Raw genomic sequence first — 23079 nt, 5'->3', positions numbered from 1 at the left:
TCAATTAAAAGAGGACACTACTAGACTTCAGGCCAAAAAATCCAAAATGCATGGCCCAAAATGAAAAAGGGATCTGAAGGGAGGAGGGGGGAAGCAAACTCAGACACCAATTCTTAAATGTGAATAGTCTTATAATAATGACTAGGTAGAATGGAATACACAAACTACCAAGTTACTTGATAGACATGTTGTTCCTCTTGCCTAAATTGAATCATCTGCAGAAATATCAACATCACAGTTCAATAAAATTAAAGCATTAAAAGATAACCAATGAAACAAAACAATTATAAAGGCAAAAGTTCCCATGTTACAAAAAAACTCCACATAACTCAAATTTTGTTGCGTTAAACTACAACAAATTCTTGGTCCTTTAAGTAGATTCTTGATAAAGGGGACATAATTATCTGCCAATATTCATTTTAAACAAAAAAAAGTACTTTTAAAATTCATTTTAAAATCTGTAATTGGAAGAGACTTACTCGAACAATGAGAATCCATTTGATCAGAGACAGCCCAAATCCACAGATGGCACCATATCTTCCTGCTATGGTGTTCGTTATACAGAACGATAAGCAAAAACCAATCCAGTTGAAAATGAAGGCCACTAAAATGAAACGTACGCCTCGTTAAAACTTAAATGCATTTCTTTTAGTTGAATTCATATGTGTGTGTGTCTATGTAAATTGACTTTATCAAGATACTTATTTAAGACTGTTTAAAAGGTAAAAGCAAACAATAAAAAAGAAACCGCTAAGAACAGAGAAGCAAAGGATTAGCTTGTAATACTTAGGGTGAACTGGGATGAACCAAATCAAAGTTCTAAGACATGGGTGAACAGTCTGGGAATCAGCATGTTTTTTACATGAGTAGAATGTGTCCTTTTATTTAAAACGCATCTCTGGGTTATTTGTGGGGCATAGGAATTTGTTCTTTTTCCCCCTTCAAAATATAGTCCAGCCCCCCACAAGGTCTGAGGGACAGTGGACCGACTCCCCTGCTGAAAAAGTTTGCTGACCCCTGTTCTAAGGCTTCACAGACACTCCTGACAAATGTCTAGAGTGAGCAACTCTGAGGATCTCCCAATAAATAGCAAAAAGCTTGAGTCAAAAAAGTGTATTATGGACATATGGACTTCCTCACTTCTAACACAACAAAGTTTCCCCATGAAAGATGGCTTTAAAAGAAGCACTCATTGTTTTAATACCCAGGGAGGTCATCCAGAGATTTGGAGCAAGATGTCATCAACACGCAGATAACATCCAGGTGCACTTTCACTTGTCCTGCAAGACAGGTGAAATTGTAGGGATGCTAAACGGATACCTGGATCTGGTAAGTGATGCAAGAGGGCCAGAAACCTGAAATCCAGTCCAGACAAGATGGAGGTGGTGTTAGGAGTTGGGTTGTCTGCTCTAGGAGAAGTTCAACCTGTTCTTGATGGGATTGCATTCTCCTTGTCTTTGGATCCCTGAGTAGCTTCCACAGCACAAAGCAGCTTTCACCGGCTTTGGCAATGCATCAGCTCTAGCCCCTTCTGAACAAAGATACCCTGGCGATAATTTATCCATGATCTATTAACATTCCCGTTGATTATAGTGTACTGTGGTGCCTTTAAAAACTCTCAGAAAATGTAGTTGGCAATCTAGCCATATTTCAAACTAGCTGGGTCTGGTTGAACAAAACATTACACCCACTTTAAAATGGCTAAAATAGCTCCCTGTTCATTTCCAGGAATAATTCAAACTATCCGTATTGATCTTTAACGTGTATTAAGATCTGCCTTAGAGACCCTCCTCCAGGATGTTAGGATGATAGCAATTAGCAATTGGACCTTCTCTATAACATCATCCTGACTTTAGAATTATCTTCCCAAAGATTTTCCAGATACCAAGTTTATCTTTTCAGCATAGGGTGAAACACTTAACAGGCTTTTTAGGTCACCAATTTCAACTCTATTTTTAGCTGGCTGCTGGCTGCTCCATCTGTATTTTTCATTGAATATATTTTACCCTTTCATTGTTTTTAAGGTTTTACATTGCATGCGTCTCTGGAAATTTCTGTTAAAAGTGAGGGGCTTCAACTGCTGGGGATAAACACAACCCACTATCCAAAGATTAACAGATTTAATGGTCCTTTTCTTTCTAGAGGTCCAGAAATTGCAGGGAGGTTTTGTATTCCCCACCCCATTGCTCAATACTGCTAGACAGGAAAAGCAGCCTCCACAGTGGTGTGCTAAATATTTAAAGGAGCATCACGTCTTATGCCTTGTGCTAAAGAGGTGCACAAACTCACATTTCCATTTACAAGTGGCAAGTTCCATCATGTGGAGCTCTTATTTTCATTAGAGTACTCAGCTATTCGAGAAGCTGCTCCAGTTTCCCAGAAACATTAATCAGCGCTGTCAAAATGTAATTTTACTCTTCCACCAGTTCCTTGTTTACATCTAGATTGCACAACTTGCAACCCACCGAACTGAACATAGCCTAAAGGCCATATATGGTGACTACCCAGAGCTTGATAAATCTCCTGATTTTGCTGCCTGTGAAAATTAGGGGCAGCGAAACCATTTGGTATTATCATACGTGGCTCATCTGCTGTGCTTGGGCAGTGCTGACCTGGCTGACATGAATTGAAAAAAGCCCCTGCCCCATTATCCTAATGCTGAGCTTTCCAAACATTTCATGTTTTTAAGCATGCATCTTTTTGCAACACAGTAATTCAGTTTTACTAGCAAACCAGAGGCTTTCGTGTGACACATGGACTGCAGCTGACAAACTAACGTGTCGTGACACACAGTTTGGAAAGCTCTGCTCTAATGTGCTTTTTTTTTACTTTGCAAACAGCACCCAAAGATATGCTTGTATAACAAATCTGTAGTATTCAATTAAAATACAAACACAGAATCTCTATGCTAAAGACCTGAGTTATGGCAGGTAATTTCAAGTATTGACATGAATAGTTGCAAAACATTAAACACTTGTTGCATTTAAGTCATGAATGACAGCAGCTGCAATACAGAGAATTGTCACAGGATGGCAGTCACGTATCATGATCCACAGCAAGGACGGAAATTAATTTAACTTCAAAATAAGGAGCAATGTTCAGTGTGTGTGACACACTATGGAACCACTGGATTCAAATTACAATGCTTCAATTACTGTAAATTCAGAACCAGGTGCTTTTATCATAACACTGGTCTACTGGGGAGGAGGATAGGAGCTGGGTGAGAAAGATTATTCATCCTACTCCACATATCAAGAGCCCAGCCTATGTTATTGATGTCAGTAAAAACTGATATTTGAGAGTACAGATAATCAACCTACACTTTGCCTCCGCTTATCCAGCCTCGGAAGTCAAGTGCAAATATATCATTGGCTGCTCATGGAGTTAAATTTGCTCAAACGGCATGTCAATGGCAACTCTTAACAACACAGATCTTTCTCTCAAGATTCTAACATGCTTTGCAATTTGACACATATGCCTAAAATTGTAAAACGTGAGGATCAAGGCTGGCTGTGGCTCCTTGTGGCGTACATGGCCACTGCATAATGTGTGGAAGAGAAGAGAGCTAAAGTATGAACAAGACTTTAATATAGTTCTCTATTCTCCATTAGTAAATGCTGCATCTTGTGTGACTGGGAAGAGAGGATTCTTAGAAGCATACAACTGTAGAGCTGGAAGAGACCACAAGGGTCATCTAGTCCAAACCCCTGCAACGCAAGAATCTTTTTGCCTAACATGAGGCTCGAACCCATGATCCTGAGATTAAGAGTCTCATGCTCTACCAACTGAGTGACATCAAGAATCCTGCTGCATTTACCATGGAGGAAGAACCTCTGGCTCAGGGTCTGAGTGTGTCCCCAGGACTCAACCCAGGCTCTGTGCTCCCCCTTCCCTCTACTTCCTCCTCTGTCGATTTTACCTGGCTGGAATGTGTCCTTGAACTCTGGTGAAACCTTCTGCATGTCTGAATGGAGGATGGACAGTGATGGGTGTCTGGCCACTCCCATCACTGATATGCAGCTGTCAGAAAGTTTTTGCAATGAGAAGGGGCCCTTGGACTGAAGGGTGTTCCCCACCCACGCCTCAAACAACTGCTGCTTACGAGGACACAAAGATGTGCTACTTACTGAAAAAAGCCAACATGAAGATGCCATCATTGCCCACGCGAAGCTGGTCTGCGTCACTGAAATCGTCCCTTGGGGGATACTCTTCTTCCTTTAAGATGATGATGATTAATAAACACACATTGCATGGAATTAAATTAATACTTTTCAAACTACTAATTTAAGTGGGAGTAGGTATCTAGGTAAAAAACCAAGGTGACTACATAAGTACACTTCAGTTGCTTAGATTGCTTGTTCATAATAAGTTATTTTTATTTATTAAGTGTACATGGCCACACATCAGTAAAATTCTGTGACTTACAAAATAAAAACTGAAATATTTAAAAACATGAAATGCAATAATTAGAAAAATAACTAAGAAAAAATCCCTAGTTCAGTATCATTTATTTTAATATTGTACTGAAGCCAAGCTAAACCTATTTACTGAAGTGTTTCTAAATTGCTTCATATTCTAAGATTTCTAAGGACAAACAGAAAAACAGTATCATAAAAACAAATACAGTAATGGCAGGGTCGAATCTTATGGGTCTGGGAAAACTTGGGACAAAAAGTTCTGTCTTTGTCAGATGCTCGAAGCAACTGATAGAGGAGACTTCAGGGGCAGTGGAGGGATGCAGGATGCAGAACACAGGAGCAAGAGCAGAAAATTCTGATTTTCCGCTTAATGCTCAAATGGGAAACATGCAGCCTTCCATATGTTGCCTGACTACGAATTCCACCATCCCTGGCCAAACCACGCTGGCACGGTTTGATGACAATTGGAGTTCAGCAGCGTCTACATGCCCCATGGATTCTCTCCTTGCTGTGGGGTGGGGTATGAGTACAGGACTTTACAGAGGAAGGCAGTCCTTTAGGTAAATAACGTACAGAAGCCCTGTCCAACTGGAATAAGACCTTGAAAATGACCTGGCAGCTAATTGGCAACCAGTGTAGTTCTCTCCATAATATGTCTGCAGCCATGTACTCAACTCAACAACCTGGTTGCGGTGTGGTGTTCTGCACTGGCTATGGCTTGTGGAGCTGTCTCTTGAAAGGCACATTAAGGTAGTCCAATTTGAGATTACCAACACACATACATCAGGCGGCTACCTATCCTTGCTGAGGAAAAGTCACAGTCGGTGAACCAAATTAAGCCAATAATAGGCATGCCTTGCCATCGATGTTACCCAGATCTCCCTCGGCAAAGATGGATCACAGAGCACGCCCCGCCCCCAAATGACACATCTGGTCCGTCAGAAGGAGTGCGGCCCCATACAGACCTGGGAACTGCTCACCAACCAAGTCTCCCTCTTACCAAAGTATAGGCCAGGCTTCCTCAACCTCGGCCCTCCAGATATTTTGAGATATTCCCATCATCCCTGACCACTGGTCCTGCTAGTTAGGGATCATGGGAGTTGTAGCCCAAAAACATCAGGATATCCAAGGTTGAGGAAGCCTGGTATAGGCCCATGAATGGCTTCTATATTCTCACCATTCCTCAGCACTTCATCTCTTTCCCAAGCTAATGGGTTAGGCCCACATTCCTTCCTGGTTGTTCCTTTGTCTCCCTCAAGAGTCAACCAAAACAAGCAGCAAAGGGTGGCGGCCTCATGGAACCACATAATTTTACGAAAAAGTTGCGCTCTAAAATTACTTAGCCGCTTAAGTCAGAGAGCCCCTTCACATTTCAAGTTGTTGGGGTGCAGTGTTAACATGTACGACAAAGACACCGGTTAAAAATGCACACACACAGGAGGCAGCAGTGACTGGCCGCTCCCCCAAAATGTACATTTATGGGGAACACTAAAATGTCAACGGGCCACCAGTTTATGTATGGATATTTAACACAACACCCTAAAGTGTGAAACACCTGTGTGCTTTCTAGTTAACTCAAGAGAAAAGTTCAGGTGTGTGTCTTTATTACCTAAGTCTTGCTACAATAATTAAGATTTTAGATTCTGTTGAGTTTATGTGTCTCAACGAGGAGCCATAGTTTACTGAGGGACTGCAGAAAGGTCTAAGTTGGTTCCCCAACTTCTGTATTGAAAAGGAAATCAGTTCCGGGAAAATTATTTCTGCTGTAGAGACAGACGCAATGAAACTCCACCAAAGCCCAATGTTTAACTTGCTCCCTATGGTTACTGAGCCTTGGGCTTCAAGTCTTAACTTCTGGCTTCCACTCCTCAGTAAATAAAGTAGGTGGTCAGAAGGTATCCAGTTAGTATTTTAGCGTTAGATCAAAATGGACAGAAGTTAGAACTACAGCTAAGACACTTCAGCAACTTCCAGGGATTCTTGTCATTGTTTTCCTGTTGTCTTAGTGGCACTTTGAAGATTGAAGATTATTTTTGTTAACTTTGTCATTAAAGAAGCTGGAGAACCCATAATTCTACTGCATTCCTGGATATATTTTATTTTGAAGATGCATATAGAACATTATTGAGCATTATTTAAAATGCTGCAGCAGCCCCGGTATAAACATAGACAGACCTATCTAAATGTTTTCTGATTTCGACCCTCAACTGTTCACATACATTTTCATAGTTAGGGACTCTCTCTAAATTCCCACTAAATAATATGAACTTAAATCTCATTGATTCTAGCTACACTATTGAGATATTCAACATGTGCTCATGTAATTGTCCAATGTAAGACAATAGTTCATCCGCAAGTGTGTAATGAATATTCTAAATCAAAAGCTTTGCTGCTATCAGACAGCAGAGGGTGCTAACATCCTAAAAAATACAACTTCAGTTGAGGTACCATAGTTTTGTTGCTCATACCATTGCAATGTTAAGCAGCAGTATGGCATCCCTACATTAAAGGGATAATTATTCATGGTTTGTTTTTTTTTACTTGCTAGTATGTACTATATAATAGTGAAAATTATACCTATTTTGACTATATGGAAAGACATTATAACAAACATATATTTGCTTCGCATTCTGCCTGGTAATGTTTAGTAGCTGCAGCATAAACATGTATTTGACAGAAATTAGCCTAAACACACCTTTGTTGATATTTTAGAAGTACCAAACAATCATCATTTGGAAGCATGAAGGTGCTGCGTAGTAACACCTCACAGAAACTCAATGAAAAGAAAGCAAGTATTGCATTTTATTTCCTTTCATCCTTCCTACTGGATACATTTCCCACTCCAACCCCACCCCCAAATATTGGAAATTGCAACAATATCCAATCCAAAGGCAGAAACCTTGTTCATAGCAAGATACACTCTAAAACAGGGGAGGCTCAATCGCCCACAGAAATGATACTAGTTTGAATGACCATGATCAGTGCTCCCCAAACTGATGTTATCCAGTTGTTTTAGACTAGAACTCCCATCAGTCATAGCCAGTATGGTCAATACTCAGGGATGATGGGAGCTGTGGTACAAGGCACACAGTGAAGGCTCTTCTAGAGCAAGGATGCCCAGCTTACCAGGTATTCCTGGTTATTTCCCTCATGTTTTCAAATTTATTTCCACTACTATAGTAGATGAAAGGATATTTTCATAACAGCAGAATCTCATGCATGCTTACAATTAAACGTAAGTCCCAATGTGCTCCGTAGTCCTTATCTCTATTTAAGTCTTTATAGAAAACTAATGAGAATCTTCATACAGCATTGTGATATTAGAATTGCGGCAAGTTCATCGAGTGAAGGCATTGAGAAATTCATTTGTTTCTGCTTGGCAGGAAGAAAACTCACTGCAAAATCTAAACTTCATAGAACTGTTTCATACCTCTGGTGGGCTCAGGAATATTTCATCAAACAGACTCCTAGACTCCCTAAATTGGCCGTGCTAAGCATGTAAAGAAAATAAGACAGAAGAACTAAAGGAATGTTAAGCCATTCAGTACAAGTCAAACATTCAAGCAATGTTTCTAGCAAACTAAATTATAATTTAAATGTAATGTAATATAAAAGGAATTAAAAATAGCTCACAGAGAGAGATCCAGTACTTCAAATACTGACAGTGCTCTTCTAAACGTTTGTATTCAGAAGCAAGCCCCACTGTACAATGGGACTTACTTCTGAAGCATAGAATTTTAGCATGGAAATAGATCGTTGCTATTTGGTCCGATTAGAAATGAAAAACTCACGAGGAAACAGTCACACCAAAAGGTGTTCTACGACACAGTATGCAACAGCTTTGACAAATGGGCAACCGAGGTCAAAATACAGGCTAAAACAGCTTTCTGTGGTCTTAACATTTATCTGAGATAGCATATCACATTGTTACTGTGATGGCAAACCCCTGTATTTGAGCAAACACTTTCTTATCCAATTTATAAGATTTGAGAGTAGTTAAAAAGGGCAGGAAGTTTCCAATGCTACCCCCATTTAAGTGTAAGAGTGAGTGAGTGAGTGAGTGAGTTTGTTTGTTTAAGTAAGCAAATGTCTTTTCATTCTGATGAATACAATATGTTGCATTCAATGTAGCTAACCAAAACATTCCATCACTGCAAGGATTTCTCCTGGTACCTGCACCCCCTAAATCAATTTTAGGGATTCCTCCAACCCTGTATAGCAGATTTGGGGTGGTACAAGGAGCGTGTAAGGAGGTGGGGAAGGGAAATATCCTTGTAACAGCACAGCTATTTAGTTGAATACCACCTACAGCCCAGTACAATGACATCAGAGATGGAAAAACATTTCAAATATTTATGCTTACTCTCTAGCATTGTAACTGGTGACCTTTCAGATTAAATGCAGCTTAACCACTGCATATGGTGGCCCACCAAGAATTCAGTGGAGCTACTATTGTTGCCTCTCTAGGTCTACAAAGTAGAAAGGACTACTGAGCTCTTGTAGCTGGTGGGCTGTGCATGGTTTGATTAGTTATGAACTGAGTTCATGAATATTAAGCATGAAAGAAAGCTTGAAGCAGTCAACAGGTCTTTTTTTTTTTTACTCCATAAAGTGCTACAGAAACATTCTCGTGCTTTGTACAAATAATAAAAACAAACCCCACCTTCATTTAGCTAGCTACTATCTCCTTTAACAAGCTAAGCAAGTGTCAATGAAGTTTGCTTCAGAAATTGATTTTTATCCAATATATACCGAAGCCAATCCAAGTTACGTATTTCAAAATTGCATGTTTTCATGCTGCACAGATTGCTCACTCACTCTTTGAGCTGCTGCTGCTTCTGCTGCAACAGCTGCCATTGCTGCAGCTTTGGCCTTCTCCGCTTCATCATAAGTGGGAAGAGAGGTAGCTACACTGTATGGAGGTGGCACAGGGTAAAAGTCATTAGGCGATTCCATTTCTGTTAAAAAGAAAACACACACACACATCAACTCATGTTTTAGAGGCTAAATAATCATTAGTCAGAACTACAAGTCTATAAAGCCTTTAAGAATGCTGTATTGTTTCTTATAGCTAGAAATAGTGAGTGAGGGTGGTTTTATATATTTATCAATACAATTGATTCCTCATATCTCTGTACTGTTAGGATTGTGGTCCAAGTTTAATCAAATAAGACATGCTAGCTTTATCATACATAGACAGAAAGGCATCCAAGATAAATGAATATCACAAAGAACATTAATTTAATCTGGTTGTTTGCTCTATTAAGCACAAAGTCATTTGGGGTCCTGTACAAAAAGAAAAGAGCAGATCGTATTTTATAAAGGGCAGCAGAAGGAAGCATGAAGAGATGATGGCACCATATGCTTCTGAAAAGATTATTCAAGCTATATTTACTGCTCCAGCAGTGCTAAAAATATCTGATGTTATATAAATGAAAGGAAATACCTGCTGTTGCAGCTGCTTCTGCAGCAATACTACAGTAAGGTGGAGGTGAAGTATCTTCTTCAGGTAAAGATGCCTCCATTTGAGAGGCTGGTGCAGTTTCTGTAGATGTGGAAGGTTGTTCAGCCACTGATGATTCTGGAAGATCATCTTCATTGTGAAGCTTTTAAGAAAAACAAATACATTCAGGGAACTGTTTCATCTACTCCAATGCAATTTATTAAGTAATGACTGAAGAGAAACCAGTAACAAGAGTAACTCCTAATCTGAACTTAACTATATTACAGTGGTACCTCTAGTTACAAACTTAATTTGTTCCGAAGGTCCGTTCTTAACCTGAAACTGTTCTTAACTAGTGGTGTGCTTTCGCTAATGGGGCCTCTTGCTGCAAGTACGTAAAATGTTTTCCCCCCAAAAAATGTGCTACTTACAAGTATTTGCCCATAATAAAAGACTGAATGGTACTGTAGTGTTTCACCATCACCCTATTGTGTGTATTGGGGGAAGGGGTGTATTTGAGAGTTTTCCTAAAAGAACATAAGGATCAACTAGACCCAGACAAAGTATCGTATTTTTCGCTCTATAAGATGCACCAGACCACAAGACGCACCTAGTTTTTGGTGGAGGAAAACAAGAAAAAAAGAATTCTGAATCTCAAAAGCCAGACCAGCAAGAGGGATCGCTGCGCAGTGAAAGCAGCAATCCCTCTTACTGTTCTGGCTTCTGTGATAGCTGCGCAGCCTGCCTTCGCTCCATAAGACGCACACACATTTCCCCTTACTTTTTAGGAGGGAAAAAGTGAGTCTTATAGAGCAAAAAATATGGTAAATGGGTGAGAATATATGAAATCATTTCATGATATGTAGATAACAATGTGCTATTTAAGAATATCACAGAACATTGCCTAAACTGTCAACTGCACTCTTCCTGACAGATAATTGGGAGCGAAGTCCAACTCATTTCGCCTTTGATGTATTGTAACTTATTATGTAGCTTGTACTAGGCAAGCTTCTAACAATCCTTGATGTTAGGCCCTATAATGTCTAATTATGGTTGATTCAAATACTAGTCCAGAGTATGAAGCAAGAGTTTCCCATGAACAACAATAACATTTCAGATTTGCCTGAAAATCCTCCAATTATTTCACTACGTCTACGAAGTCCTAGTTTCAGAATATGAAGTCAGAACAAGACATGATAAGGGTTATGCAAACCACTTGTATCTGACCAGATTTCAGAAAAAATCTATTCAGAAATGGTTGAGATGTAGCCATTTACCATTTCCTCAAGAACTGTAAATTCTTGTGATCAAATTGGCGCTTGTTCTTTTTCTGTATTCTTGTTATACAGCTCATTCTGTTTGCCAGGTTTGTGATTCATCTGCATTTACATTATGATTCATCTAGGTACGTTCAAGAGGCTAGTTATAGTTTGCACTTACGTGATATTAATTAAAGAAATAAAAAGAGCTGTACTATAACTTGTTCATTATCAGCAGTTACATTGCTCACATTGTGCGAGTCAGAAATAATTCTATTAACAACTAATATCAGATCACATTGGCTGTTTTAAAGTCCTCCTCTTGAACAAGAGTTGAAAATTCCACCACTCAATCTAAAACCAAAAAGGTTATATAACAGCACTCAAAAAGCATTATCCTGTAAGTGAAAGCACTGCAAGACACCTTCCAATTCCTCAAGCCTTTCCCGATGTCCCTTGATGAAAAGGGACCTTATACCAAAATTTAAAAGCTCTGTGAAATCTAACAAACATCCCTGATTTCACAGTTTTGTGAAGGGGTGTTTGTGTACAACAGGGCTGTACAGCCAATGACTGAAAGCACCCTGAGGTCACATGATACCACTTGCCCCAACCCCAATGTTCATATGTTCAATGAAGATCCCCTCTACAAAGAAAGGCATATATATACAGATGTATTTACACAAGTTTTACTTTGCAGACATCTAGGCCTAATGCTTAGAGTTAGACATCCAGAGCACTTACATTTCACAACCCTAGATTCACGTCCAGATGAATGTCCTCACATTCTTCACAGCATGTGACTTTACACCATGTACACATGAAAGTGTATAGTATTTCACAATTCTGCAGCTTCTCACACACAGTTTAGCATTGTGGTGTCTGTTCTTTTTAGGTGCTCCACAAATTTCATTGCAACAAGCATGATTACTCTGCAAATACCAACACTGCTTTGCTCTGACACAGAGGCTGATCTTATTAAGGGCAGGGCTGGGCTTAAGAGGCACAGCATTAAAGAACACAGGTAGCAAGTTATCCTTTATCATCAAAATATAATTCCCCTGCCAGAAAGGAGGCAAAAGACAGGTCTCTTGCCAATCAGACCATGTTCTTAGTACACAACTTTTTCTACTTCAAGGAATATTACCTTCATTAATATTTATTAAACTTGCACCCTACCCTTCCTTCCAGGGCAGCAAACATCAAAATGTTAAGACAATTTAAAACCTCTATAAGCCATCTAAGAATATAAGCACTTTTTCAATAACTGTAAAGTAACTCCCAGTAATCTCATCACTGCGAGTTGGTACTTGCTGCGGGGGTTGCCTCAGTTATTTTAACTAACCAGTTAGGTATGTAGACAAGGAACTTCCCTCTACAGCACAGCTAATATAGGGAGAATATTTGTCAGTACAGTGGTGCCTCGCAAGACGAAAATAATCCGTTCCGCGAGTCTCTTCGTCTAGTGGTTTTTTCGTCTTGCGAAGCAACCCTATTAGCAGCTTAGCGCTATTAGCGGTTTAGCGGCTATTAAAGGCTTAGCGGCTTAGCAGCTAAAAGGCTATTAGCGGCTTAGAAAAAGGGGGGGAAGTGAAAAAAATCACAAGACTCACAAGAAGTTTTCGTCTTGCAAAGCAAGCCCATAGGGAAATTCGTCTTGCGAAGCGCATCGAAAAACGGAAAACCCTTTCGTCTAGCGGGTTTTTTGTCTTGCGAGGCATTCGTCTTGCACGGCACCACTGTATCTACCAATACTTAGCTTGAGCCACTCTCTGCTTGGAGAATATTAGGCTGGGGTGATACTTAGTTTCAGCTACTGTAAGTTCCTCTTGTTTCTTGCAACAGAGCCACACTCATTACTCACAGCCAAGCCAAAACAAACATATTGAGCATGTGCAAAGCTTCAGCTGAATTGAGCATCTGGGGAATGGAACCAGATTTGGGGGAAGCTGATAAAAAATATGTAGAAAGCCCACTGCAGAGTCAGATTTCTCCCACTGAACAAAATCTTGCTGCTTGTACAGAGCAAGCTTTGAATGTTTATCCTGTAAAAGAGGGCACTGAGAGGAGATATGATACCCATCTTCAAATATCTAAAAAGCTGTCACATGAAAGAGGAAGCAAGCTTGTTTTCTCCTGCTCTGGAAGGCAGGCCCTAAACCAATGGATTCAAGTTACAAGAAAGAAGATTCCAACTAAGCATCAGGAAAAACTTTCTGACCGAAAGAGCTGTTTTGACAGTGGAAAGGACTCCCTCAGAAGGTGATGGATCCTCCTTCCTTGGAGGTTTTTAAGCAGATGTTTTAGCTGTGATTCCTGCATTGCAGGGAGATGGACTAGATGACCGCTGGAGTTGCCACGCAACTTTATGGTACCATGATTCTACTAAATAAGAGCAGGCTGTGTGGGTGAACTGTAGGAAAGAGTAGATTTTCCCAGCTCTACTTTATTGCTTCTTGGGTTATTCCTTGAGTTGTATTTAGTAATAAGGAAGAATAATTTCCAGAATTCTGGTAGACAAAGAAAGCACTTCTGAAGAAGAAGAAGAAGAAGAGGAAAAGGAGGAGGAGGAGTTTGGACTTGATATCCCACCTTTCACTCCCCCTAAGGAGTCTCAAAGCGGCTAACAATCTCCTTTCCCTTCCTCCCCCACAACAAACGAACTGTGAGGTGAGTGAGGCTGAGAGACTTCAGAGAAGTGTAACTAGCCCAAGGTCACCACCCAGCAGCTGCATGTGGAAGAGCGGGGAAGCGAACCCTGTTCACCAGATTACGAGACTACCACTCTTAACCACTACACCATGCTGGTTTATTGCTTTGACCAACATTAAACTTTTTTTTAACCACCCCTGCTTCCTTGAACAGTGAATTCACTGACGGGGGGGGGGGGGGCAACAGAAGACCAAGCACTGCCCTCTGAACTACATACTTCTAAAGGAAGCAGGGAAGCAAGATGAAAATCTTAGCCCGGCAGCTTGAATTACATTTATGTTTCACAGATGGAAACATTGATAACAATAATGATAAGCAATCTTACATTTTTGAGTGATGTGCCTATCCCCCCCCCCCACTCTGTGATATTTGATCTGGCCACAAATGAAAGAAAAGCTGCAGTCCTATTCACCCTTATCTGGGAGCAAGTTTCACTGAACTCAGAAGACTTCTCATCAGACTTGGATAATATTGCATTGGAAGTGATACTCGTATGTGTGTGACGGAATGCAGATGGGAATGACAAACAAGGTAGAAGCTTTTAAAGCATCTACTTTCTCAGCAGAAAGAAAGAAAGAATAATCCGCAACACTGGTGTGTTGCAGAGAATTCTGCAGTGTTCTAGGATTTATGAGGGGAGGGATGGCAGCTCCCCCTTAGAATCCTAGCTAACTTCTGATGGACTTATTACTGCCTGCTGGAATTCCTGCAAGAATGCCCATCTAAGGAGGACTGAGCAATTTATCTCTGCTGAAAAACTTTACGTACAGATTAAGTTATGCCCAAGTCTTGCTTTGTAAAACCCACATTGGGGGAGCATAAGAATTCTAGTTTTAAAAAAAGCACAGATGATGAAAACTGAAGTCAGCCCTGTTCAAGGGCACAAATGAAGGAAGGGCCCTGGGCCAATCTTGATAGGCACCATGTGAACTGAGAGTGAATCTCACTATCTCTATTGCTGCAAACTGAAGGAGAAGATCAGTAGTGCTGCAGAAGCTGACTTACTGAGAAGCTTGTCCACCTTTACAAAACCCTGAACAGCCTTCCACGGAATCACTGGAACAGAGTTCAAACACTATTGCAACAGACAAAGTGAATGATTGTTACTATAAGCTTCAGAAACTGGGAAAGTTGCCAGTTGCTGCTGAATATTGGTGACCCCCTTCACTTGTGGTTTCCTATATTCAGAATAACAACAAAAATCTGTTTAAATAAACCCCTGTAAATTTCCCACATTCACAGTAATAGACAGAAATACATTATTGATTCAAAGTGTAGCACAAGCCCCTTTCACCAACTCAAGCCTATCACATTCAGATATACAACCTACAGATTTTCTTGGCTGCGGTTCAAAATTTCGCTGTGAGGTTGATCATATCATATAACATGGACGGAATTATGTCAAAAGTGAGACAGCAGATATCTACTGAATTTTCACTAGTTAGTAGTGAGTTCTGTTCTGAAGCTTGGTGAAGGCTTGGAGGCCACATATGGCCCACTAGGACTCCTGATCTGTCCCTCAGGACTCAAACCAGGCCACACCCCTTCCCCCAGTCCTGCTCCATGCTTTCCTTGAGTGCTTTTACCTGGCTGGAATTTGCTCTCTGTGATAACGCCCCTTGCTTTCCTGGATTTAGGTGTGTGCGAGAGAGAGGGAGACAGATAGAAACATCTGACTTATGCAGCTTACTGTACAAAGGTAGAAGTCTAGAGTTGGAAGGGACCCTGAGAGTCATACAGTCGAACCCCCTGCAATGCAGGAATCCTGCCCACAGCCACACCTGGTTAGGCTCAAACCATCAACTTTCTGCTTAACAGCCGGACACACTGACTCATGGCGCCATTGGTAAGAGTCACATATCTTGCTCCACCCACTTTTGCCATGGTCCCTACCCACGTTTTGACTCTGGTCACTCCCACCACTGCCATAGTTGTCTCTCCATGCCAATGCCTACAAGGCAGTGAAGCCCTAGAGCTGAAAAAACGTTCTCCCCCCTGCTCTTCTCCCTCTTTTGTTATGCAATAGAAGTAAAGGGAGAAATAGGACATGGTATGCTGCATTTCCTTCCTGTTTTCTAAATAGTTGATCAGCCAAGTTGCTTACAAGGTCCATATAGATTTTAGATGCAGCAGTTGCCTCACTTCCTCAATGCATTTATGAGCAACTGTGATACAAGGAACTTACTTGAAATGGAGCAAGTATTAGAATGATGACACCCCAGGAAGTTATTCATACAAAAATAAGCAAACCTTGCAAAACACTACTGTATAGAAAGAGCAGTGCCATCAAAGTTATAATCTATTGATGGCTACCATACTCTGCCTCCTGTTATAAGAATTCTAAGGTCTCAAATATAGAATAAATCTCTGACTTTTGTCTTCTGGGTTTCTGGGGTTTTTCCTGTTGTTATTCTGTCTCTCACGGCTACAATAAACCTACCATTAAAATTATGGACTGGTCATTTCTTCGTCAGAGGGCAAACGGGCAAATTTAGCAGGGGACCAAATACTTTCCTCCCTCACTGTATGATGATTTTGGGGTGGTCTTTGGCTAAGGGGGTTGGGCAATGTCAAAAGTCTTTAAAGGTTCCTGCACACTTTTGTCTCCCTCCTTGGAACAGAAAAATAAGTATCTGCCTTGCTTTCCACTGGATCCAGCCTCCATCCTTTTTTCTCTGACCGATCATGGACTTAGGGGACTCAAGAGTCCCATGGGGAATTTGGCAGCAAAAGCCAAGCCCCAATTTTTACATCACTCCACAGTCGGGGCAGCAACACTTCCGAGTACCACAAGAAACCACAGGAGGGGGAGAGTGCTCTTGTGCTTGAAATCCTGCTTGCTAGTTTCTCACAGGAATCTGGTTGGCCACAGTGAGAACAGGATGCTGGCCTAGATGTGCCAATGGACTGATCCAGCAGGTCTTTATGTTCTTATATAGAATGCTAATTAATGCTCAATCAGTTACCCTTACAGCATTCCTGTAAACTAGGTCAGTAAAATTAATATACTGAAGTCAAGGAGTTGAAGTGGAGAAACATTTGCCTAGGTCAGAGATTTCAACCAGCAATTGTGTAGAAAGCCATCTTGTGAACTACTAATTGGTCATATTCATAATGCACACAGATACTAAAAGCTGATATACATAACCGGTATACAGGAGGAGCAAACCCAGCATAAATTTCCAGCTTATACAGCATAGTAAGAGTTGGGTGGTTTTGTTTTTTAAAGAGAAATGTAATACAAAGGAGGAGTATCTGGAGCCGACTGTAACAGCAGTGCAATTAGTTAAGGGTGGGGGGGTGAAGGGAGCAAGGGGAAGAACTAAGGGTTTAAGTGGCCAGTGACAAAATACTTCAAATGGTACATCAATTTTCAGACGTACCCCTTGCTGCCTGCCTCCCGCATACGCATATGGTGTGGGCAGGCTTTCAGTTTTCAAAAAGTCAAGACATCTAGTGAACCATTCCCTTGCCACTTTCCATTTCTTAAGCTAATGTTTTTGGGGAGAGAAGATTAAACTTTAAATATTATCATAGGCCAGGGATGGAGAACCTATGGCTCTCCAGCAGAATTAGGATTCCACCTCCCATCAGTTTCATGGCTAATGGGGAGTTACAGTCAATGGGTGGCAACCAATTTCCCATCCCAATATATAGGCCAAATATGGGAAGTGACTTGATTCAATCTGTATAGTCAGTTTCTGCTTGGGGGAGGAGGGGAATAGTTCTTTCTGAGCTTGATTTTCTGAAGAAAGGGTAAGTACAGATCTGCAGCAGTTTCCTCACTCAAACTATGCATATCTATGTGCACCCCAAAATACTCCTTACTTTCTCTTCCCAAAATATGCATGAAAGGGTATACTTTTTTGTATATTGTGCACGAGCAATCAGATTTAAAACCACATCAGCATGTAACCTAAAATCAGAGGCACGGGGGAAGTCTTACAGTACATCATTTCATTAATGCCTATTAAAGTTTCATTTGCAAGCCAAGGGTTATGTTTTTCTGATTTACTTGCTTTAATGACTGGAACATATCCAATTATAAGCCTATTTCTTTGTTTCTTTTTTTTCTTTTAAATTGTTTTAACACCCTTAATTTCTACTAGCCATGAGCAATAATAAACAAGCAAAAGCAATAAGTGCAAAGGAGTTTGCTTTAAGGGTTGCTCCATGCCAAAATCGTCCATAATGTGATAAGCCAAGGAAGGAACAAGTTAAGTGATATGTGGTTAGTTCCTTAAGTTCTGCAAGCAGCCAATCCTTAAAGGCACCTATGATGTAACTACAGCTGCCTCCAGCAGAATCAAGAAACCACCTACGGTTTCCCAGCACAAACAAATGCTATTATCTGCTTACAGAAAAGGTTCAGCAGGGGTGAAAGAAACATTCTAAGAAACATTGAGCTTTACACTCTTTCCATTCATAAAATGAGGCACAGGGTAAGAGATGCTCTGGTTCTAAATCTTGTATGTGCAAAGATCTGCTTTTAAGCATGTTTTAATGCACATTGTTTGAAGTACACTTTGTATATACCGTATTTTTCGCTCTATAACACGCAGATTTTTTCTCCTAAAAAGGAAGGGGAAATGTCTGTGCGTGTTATGCAGCGAATGTGTGATCCCTGGAGCCGAAAAATAAGGCAAAAATCAAACCGCGCTTCAGGGGGAAGGGAGCTCCGTGAGAGAGAAAGCTGTAGCTTTCCTGCATTCTGCCTCAGGGTCTTACTGCCCGCCCTCTCTGTTTCGTTACTGTGTTTGCTCAAACGGAACAAAGAGCAGGGAAAGCCCCTCCCCTCCAGGCAAGTAGAGAGGAAAGCAGAGCGTCGCTCTATCCTGTCCCTGCTCCGGAGGGAACAATGTTTGTGAAGGGAAGAGAGATTACAGGTTCGGCTTAAAATTCTGATTTGACTTCCTGCTTTTTGTTTTTGGAGACACACAGCATTCAAATATGCTTTCTTCCATTTAAAAGGATGAAATCCTTAAACAGTGGCTGGCTTGTGTGGGTGGGTGGGGGGAAACTTTTGCCTTCCTTTCCTCACGTTATAGCCCTCTCCTGCATTCTTAGCCTTCTGTGTTTTTCCTTCCCTCCCCACTTAAAATGTGGTTACAAAGCATGGATCCACATGGATCCTCAGGATCTTTGCATTGGGTCACCCCAAATTCACCATCAGAGCACACAGCATGTCCATGGCTACAGCCTGTCCCCCCCAAAAAAAATCACTCACCCACTGTTGCCTGGGGCTGCAATGGTGCAAAAACGTGGTTACAAAGCATGGATCCACAGGGATTCTCAGGATTTTTGCATTGGGTCACCCCAAATTCACCATCAGATCACATGTCTGTGGCCACAGCATGAAGCACAAAAATGATACGTCCACTGTTTCATTCAGAATATTTTTTCCCTTGTTTTCCTCCTCTAAAAACGATGTGCGTGTTATGGTCAGGTGCGTGTTATAGAGCGAAAAATATGGTAGTCACATTTCCAGGGACTGTGTGTATTCAAAGCAAAGAGAAATATAAAGAAATATCGAAGTCCAAAGCAACTTTTTGCCAAATACTTTTGTTTATAAATTTAAATCCAGCATTCTTACTCAGCAATTCTCAAAATGGTTTGCAAACCATAATAAAATCACAATGCCGGAATAACTTTTATTCCAAAATATGAGCTCTTTTACTATATTCAGATATATTCCTTATTTCAGGGCACAACATTTTATAGGGTGGAGCTTCAGAAAGTTGAGGCTCACTCATCCTAAATATAGGAAGCTGCTTTTTCAAGCTACACTGGCTCCCGGTGGAGTACAGGGTCAGATTTAAGGTGCTGCTTTTGACCTTTAAAGCCCTTCACGGCCTAGGACCCTCGTACCTACGGGACCACCTCTCCTGGTATGCCCCACGGAGAACCTCAAGGTCCATTAATAGCAACACCCTAGTGGTCCCAGGCCCTAAGGAAGTTAGATTGGCTTCAACCAGAGCCAGGGCCTTTTCAACTCTGGCTCCGGCCTGGTGGAACGCTCTGCCTCATGAGACCAGAGCCCTACAGGATCTGATTTCTTTCCGCAGGGCCTGTAAGACAGAGTTGTTCCACCTGGTCTTTGGCTTGGAGCCAATTTGATTCTCTCCCTCCCTCTCTTTCTTTTCCTTCTCCTCCTGCGATGAGGCTACATTTTTAATATTTTAATGTTCCATTATTTTAATGTTGTATTTTATTTTTGTTTTAAAGTTGTAATCATTCATCTTGTTTTTATTATTGCTTGTAAGCCGCTCTGAGCCCGGCCTTGGCTGGGGAGGGCGGGGTATAAATAAAAAATTATTATTATTATTATTATTATTATTATTATTATTATGAGTCCTTGCCATTGGTCCATCTTGCTGAGTATTCTCTACATTGACTGGAAGCAGCTCTCCAGCATTTCAGACAGGGGACATTTCCAGCCCTGCCTGGATATGCCAGGGATTAAACCTGGGATCTTTTGCTTGCAACGCAAGTGCTCTACCACTAAGCTCCAGCCCTTCCCTACAGAAAGATGTAAGAATCCAAAGACTTGTACTAATACGGCATGTTAGTTTACAGATAAGGAATGGTCATTAACATCTAGAATGAGGTAGGCTCTTTTTAATAGTCTACGTTTCTAGTAAAATGCTTACTCATCACTAAAAAACACCTTAATTATGTAAAAGCAGCAGCAAAGAATAGGTAACATCCAGTTTGGGGATATAGGTTTCACATCTTTTGTCCAATCTGGACCCAAGAGCATTCAAACTGACCCCAAAAAAGACATCCATGAGGTACTGGCAAAAAATTTGGGAGCATCATTGAAACAATGTAGAAAAAAATCTGTTAATAATGGCAAGGAACAAATCTCTTTTTTACTTCATTTTTAGATAAAATTGCTCATATAAGTTGAGAAATGACTGGCATTTGGCATACTATATGTACACCAACATTTTCCTCTCTTGGCTTGCTAGCTGACATCAAACATCTCTATCAAGATAGTATTCCTGATATAAAACAATACTCCCCACCCCCTCCGTATTTCAGCTAAGTTCCTTCTATTTAGAGGGCAGTAGGTACCATCTTGAGGAAATAAAATAGGTGGGATTTCTTCCAAAGCCTCAGACCCTAATAAAAGTGTTAGTTATGATGGCAGTCAATAACGAGTGGCTTTCACTGAAAAAAAAATATTTCAGAAATAAGTAGCAAAAATATGAAATATGAAGCAACAAAATGGCAAAACTACATGATCATCCTCAATGTGAAATAAAAAGCAATTAGAGGAAAATTAAAGAGAACCTGATTACATGAGAGTATGTTTTATTATGTCAGTATGTTGCCAATACATATTCCTTTCTTCGGACCACTTATCTCCATTACAAAATTCACTTTCAAATGCAATACAGAAATCCGAAAAAGCATTGTGCTTGGTCGTTTCTTCATTTAATAAGAGAAATTGTGCGCCTATGGACTCTTCAGTGTTACCAAGCAATATAGGTCTGGGATGCCCCTGAGTGGTATAGGTATGGCATTAAGAATAAGAGCTGGAGCCGGAAACTGCATGTTGTTTTACAGGCTTCAAGGTTTTCACGGGTAATCAGTAGATTTCTTAACTGAAGCTTTGCCTGATTCATTGGTGTGGGCAGTGTTAGAAACTTGAGATATGAAAGCTAGGAGCTCAATGACACCTTAAACCCAGGTTATGGGCGCCACAACGGAATATCTAGGCACACTTTTTTTAAAATAACAAGTATACAAAGCTGAAAAGGAATGAACGGCAGCTAAAATATTATGTTCATTTTTCACATGGTCTAGTCCTTCCCCTGCCCACCTCTTAATACTTTTAAGAGGCTGTCTTCTCCAGTCTTCATAGAGTAGCTGGAAGCGGGGAAGCAAAACAAGGTCACTCTGCAGCTTTAATCTGAAATCTTATGTGCAGAGCTCAGAAACCGCTCGCGCTAAGGAAATTCCCTGTCGCAAAACGTGCCTCGAACAATGGGCGTTTCGAACGCTGGGGGTGTAGGCCATTTTCATTGGCGGCCCTTCGAAAGCAGCACACACGCTTGTTAGGGCGGACTCAAAACAAGGTACAGTGGTACCTTGGGTTAAGTACTTAATTCGTTCTGGAGGTCCGTTCTTAACCTGAAGCACCACTTTAGCTAATGGGGCCTCCCGCTGCCGCCACGCTGCTGAAGCACAATTTCTGTTCTCATCCTGAAGCAAAGTTCTTAACGCGAGGAACTATTTCTGGGTTAGCGGAGTCTGTAACCTGAAGCATATGTAACCTGAAGCATATGTAACCTGAGGTACCACTGTACTACTGTATATTCAATGCTACTGTAGCTGAACAGGAAGTGACAGCACTGAAGGCTGTCTGCGGTTGGCAAAAATAAAGCATCATCACCTGCTTATTGAATCATAAAAGTTCCCTCTCGCTCCCTTCACCAACCGAGGGCGGGCAGGGAAAGGGCTTAAAGTAAAACTTTGGGTAGGAACCTTGGAAGAATGGCAGATGAAGGTGATGGACTACATGGAACTGGCAGAAACCGAGACCAGGGAGAAGAGTCGGTGGAAGAAGATTGGAAAAAGTTCAAAGACTATTTACAGAAATATTGTAAAATTAATGAATGTTAGAATGATGTTGGATAGAAACTAAGTGGTTTATAACTGTAATGTTGTAAGAGAATATGAGAAAACGGACTATTAATAGGTAAAAATCTAATGTTACAATATTTTAAGGGGCCTCCTGCTGCCGCCGTGCCGCTGGAGCACAATTTCTGTTCTTATCCTGAAGCAAAGTTCTTAACCTGAAGCACTATTTCTGGGTTAGCGGAGTCTGTAACCTGAAGCATATGTAACCTAAAGCGTATGTAACCCGAGGTACCACTGTGCCTTTATTATTTTTACGCCGCCCATCTGATTGCCTACAAAGACACAACAATGCATTGTGTACTATTTCACATCGAGGGTGGTGTGTCATTTTGCCCTCGCGATTTGGAACATTTCCTCCCTATTCCCAAAGCCCAGTACATTTTGCTTTGTTTTGTTTTTTCGGCGAAAGCCACGGGCCGTCGAGTGGCGACCCCCCGTTTCTAACGCGGGCTGGACTAGATGACCCTCGGCGTCCCCTCGACGGGGGGCTCCGAAAAGCTCATCTGGGGGGGCAGCCAGAAGGGAAGGGGAAGCTAGGAAGGGGGAAAGGGGGGACCGTTAAGGACGAGGAAGGAGGAGGCCTCACCCCAGGTACGCT

General features: G+C 41.1%; 1 protein-coding gene across 4 annotated transcripts in view; it reads right to left on the bottom strand.

Moving 5' to 3' along the window:
* NDFIP2 (Nedd4 family interacting protein 2) overlaps window positions 1–23079 on the bottom strand; it is a 53865-nt gene that overhangs the window by 8645 nt on the left and 22141 nt on the right. For 2 of the 4 annotated variants that reach the window (XM_082218848.1, XM_082218849.1), the window contains exons 2-6: window positions 9865–10024; window positions 9237–9376; window positions 7849–7908; window positions 4128–4215; window positions 480–604 (exon numbers count right to left, since the gene is read on the bottom strand). In XM_082218848.1, coding sequence (XP_082074974.1) covers window positions 480–604; window positions 4128–4215; window positions 7849–7908; window positions 9237–9376; window positions 9865–10024 — 573 coding nt within the window. The remainder of the gene's footprint in view (window positions 1–479; window positions 605–4127; window positions 4216–7848; window positions 7909–9236; window positions 9377–9864; window positions 10025–23079) is intronic. The other 2 variants (XM_082218850.1, XM_082218851.1) reach the window with 1 other exon arrangement.

Source organism: Podarcis vaucheri (genome assembly GCF_965113315.1).
Source record: "Podarcis vaucheri genome assembly, chromosome: 4".
Classification (NCBI taxonomy): domain Eukaryota; kingdom Metazoa; phylum Chordata; class Lepidosauria; order Squamata; family Lacertidae; genus Podarcis; species Podarcis vaucheri.
The sequence above is the reverse complement of the archived record's forward strand: the minus strand, read 5'-3'. Positions and strand labels throughout refer to the sequence as shown.